An 8577-nucleotide genomic window follows, 5' to 3' on the forward strand; every position below is an offset into this window, starting at 1 on the left:
AATAGTTTTGGACATTTCCAATGCGCATGGGGGTCCGCCGATGCGTTAAAATGAAAATGTTTTCAAGTTTTCAGTAATGAGTTTTATATTGAAGGGAAAATTGTTGACCGTTGAAAATCAATAGTTTTGACATTTACAATGCGCATGGGGGTTCGCCGATGCGTGAAAATGGAGATGTTTTAAACTTTTTAGTAATGAGTTTTATATTGAAGGAGAAATTGTTGGCCGTTGAAAATCAATAGTTTTGTACATTTACAATGCGCAGGGGGGTCCGCTGGTGCGTGAAAATGGAAATGTTTTAAACTTTTTAGTAATGAGTTCCATATTGAAGGGGAATTCGTTGGCCGTTGAAAATCAATAGTTTTGTACATTTACAATGCGCAGGGGGGTCCGCCGATGCGTGAAAATGGAAATGTTTTCAGCTTTTTGGTAATGAGTTTTATATTGAAGGAGAAATTGTTGGCCGTTGAAAATCAATAGTTTTGTACATTTCCAATGCGCAGGGGGGTCCGCCGATCCGTCAAAATGGAAATGTTTTCAAGTTTTCAGTAATGAGTTTTATATTGAAGGGAAAATTGAAAATTAATAGAAATTGTTGGCCGTTAAAAATCAATAGTTTTGGACATTTATAATGCACACGGGCAACCGCCAATGTGACATAATGGAAACTTTTTTATGCGGTAGTAGCATAATCAAGTTACAGAATGATGGTATTGCAAGACAAAATTTTCATTATTTTTGTCCTTTGATCAGGAAAAATAAATCGTTTCATTAATAAAATTGTGCCAATACATAAGAAACAATTAAACGAACAAAAATATTCTTTTTTCATAATCCACCATTACATTTTGGCATATTTTCATAGTGGAAATCTTAAAAGGAAATGTTTTCTATCATTTTACCGCTACCTTGTAGTATTTTAGTCGCACAGTATCATAGTAGCGAAAACTCAGTTTGTTTACATTTGCGATTTAGGCCAGTATTGCCACAATTAAATCTGTACCGGGAGTTGAAAAATCTTTTCTATCTGCACTCTTCTATCGAAAAAAGGACCGGATTCTGTACCCAAACAATAACGAGGTTGTTAAAAGAATCATTTTTCTCCTACATATTTTCCATTCGGGGAAATCAAACCAGACATTCTGACTCGGTTGTTTTGTTTGACCTGGAATTCTGCAAGAACCCAGTAAACTAAAAGGCGGCGCCGTAACTTGCCGTTCACTGTAAAAGCAGTGTGGGAAACCAGTTAAAATTTCGGATGAGTTTGACTGGGTAATGTCAATATCAGCTCCAGCTCAAATTCTCACTGCCACTTTGTTTGCCAACCAAAGGTGGCCAACAGAGTGGCGGCGAGAAGCTGAGATGGGGTTGGAAATATCAATAAGATGCGAGAAACCGACTTGCAAGAATTCAAATGGAGTACGTCAGAGTAAACGTATGCTTTCCGAGAAGATTCGCTCAGCTTTTATTAGACATCATCCCTTTGATTTGCTGGAAGCATGTTTCTCGCATATTGCATTATAATGTCAGCTTCAGTTCAAGCTCAATCAGTACCAGCTCCACTTCAGATTCTTGCCATCACTGCTGCCTAACTCAACTGTTTACTGGAATGCATCGCAGGGTTAAATTATTTTACCTTGCTGTCATGTAAAAAATCTGTACCAATCTGTACTTTTTTACAAAAATCTGTAATCTGCACCCTAATAAAAAAAAATTATACACAAACTTTAACATATATAGTCCAACGATTCCACATATTGTATGGATGATACCCTGAACAGGTCGTTAGGCTATTGGATTATTAGATATTTATTCGGGTACCGTACAGAATCTGTGCCAAAAATGCTTCAGAAATCTGTACCTTTCTACATAAATCTGGACTTACGGCATCACTGATTTAGGCCCTCATGAAAGATTATGTCGAAGTGAGAATTGCGTATCAAAAGAAAAATGCGAAGAGTGACCAATTTGACAAACACAAAGTTGTTTCAAGGTAATCGTCATAAGGTGTAGGCATGTGTATAATAAGATTATTGGTGGCAAACTCTGAAAAACTTGAAAATGCATGTTATATTCAAATCAATTTGTTCCAATTAATGATTTGTTTTTTTATAATGATGTAGTATTTACGCCATCCCAATCCTGTCGGATGTAAAATCAAAACACTCGCGTTACATATGTAAATATCTTATCCGTTATCATATTGGGGTTTATGCCACTTGCTGTTTGACGAGACTATAATTTAATATTGTAAACGGTCTATGCAAGAGAATTATCATTGGAGGGTAGTCCTTCGTGAACACACAGTTCGCTAAAATTTAAAACTAAATATATGTAAATTTGTAATATGTCGATGTCACAACGTTCACACGATTCAATGACACGTGACATGACAATAGGGCGTTAAAAAAAAAAGAAAATTATATTTCCCGATTTTGTCAATGTCTCCGTTTTATCAGCCTAACATTCACCAATGGGCTGATAAAAAACGGGTCTTCACTGTATAACCATTATAAATCACCAAATGGTGGAAACTCGTCAACCGTTATACCGAAATGAAAAAAAACTGGAGAAAGTACCCTAATAAACATCTTATGATCCAAGAGCCTAACGACCTGTTCAGGGTATAATCCAAACAATATGTGGAATCGTTGGATTATATGGGTTAAAGTTCGTGTATAATTTTTTTATTAGGGTAGCTACTACTTTGAAAACGTATTGCAATTGAAACATGTCATATTTTGTTGAACCAATTACATTACTGTAATTAAAACTAAGCGATAAAAGTCATATTGCGGAAATTGTTCGAAAAAATACATCACAGATCGTACAATAAGCATAATATATTTTACGATGAAGGGAAAACATATTTCTGCCAAACCTTCTGCAAATAACCTTTTCATCCGTTTTCTTCGCGTAATTGCAATTCGCAAGTCAGTAAACAGTGTAGTCGGCAGAGCTTGTTGTTGCACATAATTTGACTATTATTACTTAACTATTGATTTTGAATGGCCAACAATTTCCCCTTCAATATAAAACTCATTACTAAAAAGTTTAAAATATCTCCATTTTGACACATCGGCGAGCCCCCATGCGCATTGTAAATATAGAAAACTATTTATTTTCAACGGCCAACAATTTCCCCTTCAATATAAAACTCATTACTAGAAAGTTGAAAATATTTCCATTTTGACGCATCGGCGGACCCCCTTTGCGCATTGTAAATGTACAAAACTATTGATTTTCAATAGCCAACAACTTCACCTTCAATATAAAACTTAATACCAAAAGGTTGAAAAAAATCATTTGGCGCATCGGCGGACCCCCTGTGTATTGTAAATGTCCAAAACTATTGATTTTGAATGGCCAACAACTTCTCCTTCAATATAACTCATTACCAAAAAGCTGAAAACATTTCCATTTTCACGCATCGGCGGACCCCCTGCGCATTGTAAATGTACAAAACTATTGATTTTCAACGGCCAACAATTTCCCCTTCAATATAAAACTCATTACTAAAAAGTTGAAAACATTTCCATTTTGACGCATCGGCGGACCCCCCTGCGCATTGTAACCATTACCATTACTCATTACCAAATGGTTGAAAAAAATCAATTTTGGCGCATCGGCGGACCCCCTGTGTATTGTAAATGTACAAAACTATTTATTTTGAATGGCCAACAACTTCTCCTTCAATATAAAACTCGTTACCAAATGGTTGAAAAAAATTAATTTTGGCGCATCGGCGGACCCCCTGTGTATTGTAAATGTCCAAAACTATTTATTTTGAATGGCCAACAACTTCTCCTTCAATATAAAACTCATTACCAAAAGCTGAAAACATTTCCATTTTCACGCATCGGCGGACCCCCTGCGCATTGTAAATGTACAAAACTATAGATTTTCAATGGCCAACAACTTTGCCTTCAACGATACTATGTGACCGCTAACATATTGCTTGCAGTCCTTTCCTATAGCAAGCGAGAAACGAACTGCCGCACATTCCAATCTTGCAAATATAAGCCATGAATGTCGTTCACTACATTCATTTTGAACCGCTGCTATGAAATTTATTCGCAACAGTTCCAACGCAACGGATGATGAAAGTTAAACACACGGGCCATTCACATGCATTCGCAACTGCTAGCGAGCGAAACCCTACTACGGCAGTAAGCTGAATAACCGAACATTCACGAACATGTAACAGGCACGCTCAGCAGCACGAACGTTTTTGTTTTTCTCTCGTCCGTTTACATGCACAGCAGCCGAAGTCAAACTAGCATCGGTGCTGTCGTATTGGTTTTTTCCCGAACTTTCGCATTAAAATGAAATTCGAAATGACTTCTTCCGGCCTTGGTGGCGGGAAACAAAACTGCTGTGTGGCGGCATTCACGCACACCAAAGAGATTACATTCATTGAACGACATTCATACGTACACCAACCATGAAATTCGTCTATGACTTTCCTGCTCGGGCAGCAGCGTGAAAGTTTGTAAGCTTATGACGTTCATAAAAAAAAGTCACGTTTCCAGCCCTGAGTCAGATAACTGGTTATCAGGTTCGTCGTTGAATTTTATGAACCGAGTTTCCTACGCTGCTTTGATCCGCTTAAACTTTTCAGTTCGCTCGTAGCCGATAGTTCAGCGAAATATTCGCCGAGGATATTTGCAGCTTCAACAGGATCGTCTGTGCTTGATCCGTCATTATGTTGCAGTGTGTATCCGTGGTGTCGCCTTTGCCAGCAAGTGCGTCAATTCTTCGCCACATGTCTGGTACGGATATTTTGCTGTCAATGCCATCCAGAAACTTATCCCAGCTGGTTCTTTTCGCCTCTCGATCACTTGCTGACATTCATTTCGCGCATCTTGGAACTTTTGCGCTCGTTCCTCACTGAGGGGATGATTGGATGGAGTTTTTCTTAACTTTCTGAGGGCTTTTCTCCTCTTTTGAACGGCGTCGCTAAACGTAGTACTCCGCCAGTGGACGGCTTTTTTGCCCGGTTTGCTTGAGGTTGTTGGTATGCTTACCATTGCCGCTGAGATCATTATGTCACATAGCTGCGCGAGTGATAAGGGTGTTTCTGGATCAATATTCTGTTCGATGTAATCAGCGTACTTCTTCCAATCGGCTTCGTCAAATTCCCATCTCTGCCTTCTGGTTGTCATAGGCGGTTCATCATTTGTTGTGATGGTGATAGAGAAATGGTCGCTCCCGTTCGAATCGCTTCCTGTCCTCCATTAGAACTTGCCGGCGGTTTCGGCTGAGATTATCGTTAAGTCAATGGAGCTTCTGTGCTGTCCTCGTATAAAGGTAGTGAATCCGTCGTTTATGATTATGGCGTATGAATCTACGACGGCTTCTAGGATTGCGTTTCTTCGGCAATTGTTTTTGGCTGATCCCCAGGTGGTGTGGTAGGAATTGACATCACCCATTATCAGGAATGGTCGTTCCAATTTGCTGATAAAATTTTTGAGAAGTCCTCCAAGCTCGGGTATTCTTCCTGATGGGATATATACGCAAGCTACTGTGATCGGTGATGGTCCTTCTAATCGAGCAACTATATGTAGTAACCGGCTGTAAATTTTTACAGTCGTAAAAGGAGTATCTTTTCGAATGGCTAGCGCTATGGTTCGGTATATATTTCCTCCTGATTTTTGCAGCTTTGTGTAGTTAGTTCCGGCCCATTGGTTGATGTCATGACTGTCTCCGATATGCGTTTCTTGTATCGATATGCAGGTAGGAGGATTTAATGTGATGAGTAGATGCAGTTCGTTCCATTGACCTCTTAGTCCATTCATATTCCATTGGAGCGCTATTCTGCGTCGGTGTTTTTGATCATTGATAGATAAATTGGCAATGCTTGATGATCTTGAAGAGTGATTATCAAATGTCGGACATACTGTGGCGTGCTGCGATTGGCCTTCTGACATAGCTGCGTTGTTGAGATATAGTGGTTCTGCGTTGATGGGTCCCAATTGAGGTGGGCCTTCTGCCATAGCCGCTTCGGTAATACGGTATGTGTTCAGTTCGGAAGTAGAGCAATCTTCGGCCACATGCGAAAAAGACACGGGACTATGATTAGTCCGGGCGGAGCCCCCTGAGTCTCCTTTTTTATGATGTTGTTCTGTGGTGCGAAAGATTCTTGTTGTACGTCCTGACGCAAATCCCTTAAAACTAAAACAAACATAAACATAAACATCACTTGATTCAATAACACGTTAAAAATTGAGTTTCCATCGGAATATCGTAAGATTTTGCGGTTAATTTACTTGAACTTAGAGAAAAATAAAACCAACATTTTCAAAGGAATCCAAGGCATTTGATTTTTGGGCTTCTGTCCCGCGACGTGCCACTGTGCGGAAGCGTTCGAATGAGGGTGAGTCTCAAAAGTATATAAGTTATTGATCATTTAATCTTACACCAAAAGAAAAAGCTGAAAATGATATTTCTAGAATAACTGCTTTTTCCATTTTTGGAATGGATAAAAATATGTAACTGAATTAGTATAAAATTTTTAAAACATGCTTCATTTCTCGTTAGAGGAGAAAAATTTAGGCATAATCTATTTTTCCTCCACTAAGGGGAAAATTGTTTAAAACCACATTTGCGCGTGAACAGAACAAAACCTATAACTGAATTATACTATGTTCACATTACAGAGTTAAAACATGTTAGCAACAAGAAAAGTATCATCAAGATAGCGTTAAAACACGTTTTAACTCGTAGTATGAACGTAGTATTAGTCATGTTATTAGCGTTCTGACGTCGTCTCATCAGAATCCGACACTAACTGAGTGACAGAACTAAGCTAGCCAGATTAATAAATCAGGCGCTAACTTAGTTAGGGTCGTATTCTGAACATACCTTTGTTTCAATCCATCTCTTTTTGTAGAAAATTGATGGGTCCTGTGATACTTTGCGAAGGCAACTACATTGCGTGATCTAATACATTTTTACTGATGGACTGTATTTTGTTTGTTCATTTGGAATTTATTTGGAACGGCACGGTTCCATCACAGCTTGAAAATGTTAATTTTTTGCATTTTACATTTTAAATTTCTTAAAACTAGGGGATTACAATGAGATTTTTAAAACTATATTTAAAAGGTGAGGGGCAATTTTTAGACTAACTTCAAATAAGAGACAATTTTAGACCACCTTAAACTAGGAATTCAGTTCAATGTAAGCGGGGGGGGGGGGGTATATGTGAGGATGGTCGAATACAATATAATATAAATACATTGTAATTTAATGTAAGGAATATTACAGCGTAGCAATATCGGATACAGGAGACAAAGAGTGGGCAACGAGGGCACATAAAAGAGAAACATCAAGCTTGCAGTTTGTGACACAGTCGTCGACAGTTACGACAGCTTTGGACTGCCAAAAAATCACACAGTGGGATGTTGGGTGGTTCTTGCCGGACCCGCAAGGAACCCTCCAAGATTAGCCAGAAATCCAGGTCGCGTAGGATTCAATCTGGCATATGCAAGCACAGTGGTGAGAATGAAGCCGATCGAGTAGTACAAGAGACTTCCGAGAACGAAAAAAAGCAAAAGAGATGGGGCTAAATCGTGATATTGATTGGTTTTAGGAAGAGACAGATGATGAATATATATGGGGGAGATCTCGGCTTACCATAACATCTCGAATCGGGACGCTGGGTGGTCGTACTCGAGCCCGAAGCGTATCTATTAGCCGAGATCTGGCGGAACTGTACTCGGTGCGCGCCCAGACAATGTGTTCGATATCGTGATAAATGTTAAGGTATCAACTATCCATACGCCCAATACTCCGGAGAAGTGAATTCAGCGTATAATATAAGCGACATTACTCCAATGAAGTTACGACCCCCCCCCCCCCCCTTAACCAAGGTTTCGGCGATACCTTAAGGACTATGCTGGGTTCTAGTCCTCTACCCGGCAGGATCTTCGATAGCGAGCACGCAGGCAATCATCAAATCCAACATCGAGCGGGCGAAGCTTCAAGTTGAAGGGGAAAGAGGCATGCATCCAGCATGCAACAACCAATTCGATCATGCCAAATCCTTCTAATGGAACTACACCAAACGCACTTTTAAAACGGCCACCGGATTACTTTCCGTCGAAAAATGCTTCGATCTCGAGTACAAGATCCACACCCTTAGATTCGAAAAACGCAGGATCAGCCAACTGGATATTGTCCGGAATTGCCCACTTGATAGGGGTGGTTGGAAGGTTGATCGTTACCTTTGGAAGGATTAGGAAGTTTAACTCTCGTGAGTATTGTGACACTCGAGACCGTAAAACCGCTTGTATCCTGTGTTTGACCTTGGTAGCTGCTTGTCCAAGTCCGACGACAGAAATATCTACTCGATTTCGAATTCCATTCATGCGCTGACTTAATCGCTCATCGTAGTCCTCGATCCCGACGACTGCTGTAGCTAGAAGAACCTGCGATGAATATTGGTGAGCTGCACCAGCAACCAAAACTTCAGTAGGCTGCCACGTTAGCCACTTGGAATGAAGTATTTGATGATTCAGTGGGAACAGAAGGCTTGTTGCCACTAGCAACTGCCCTCAACCTTCGTGTCCTTAT

The 8577-nt window shown here is 39.8% G+C and overlaps 1 protein-coding gene across 1 annotated transcript in view; it reads left to right on the forward strand.

The window, feature by feature from the left end:
* Nucleotides 1-8054, forward strand: part of LOC131680791 (connectin-like) — a 76391-nt gene extending 68337 nt beyond the window's left edge. The window contains exon 4 of the mRNA XM_058961502.1: nucleotides 7927-8054. Within this exon, the coding sequence (XP_058817485.1) occupies nucleotides 7927-8054 (128 nt within the window). The remainder of the gene's footprint in view (nucleotides 1-7926) is intronic.
* The last annotated feature ends 523 nt before the right edge of the window (nucleotides 8055-8577 follow it).

This window comes from Topomyia yanbarensis, chromosome 2 (genome assembly GCF_030247195.1).
Source record: "Topomyia yanbarensis strain Yona2022 chromosome 2, ASM3024719v1, whole genome shotgun sequence".
NCBI lineage: Eukaryota > Metazoa > Arthropoda > Insecta > Diptera > Culicidae > Topomyia > Topomyia yanbarensis.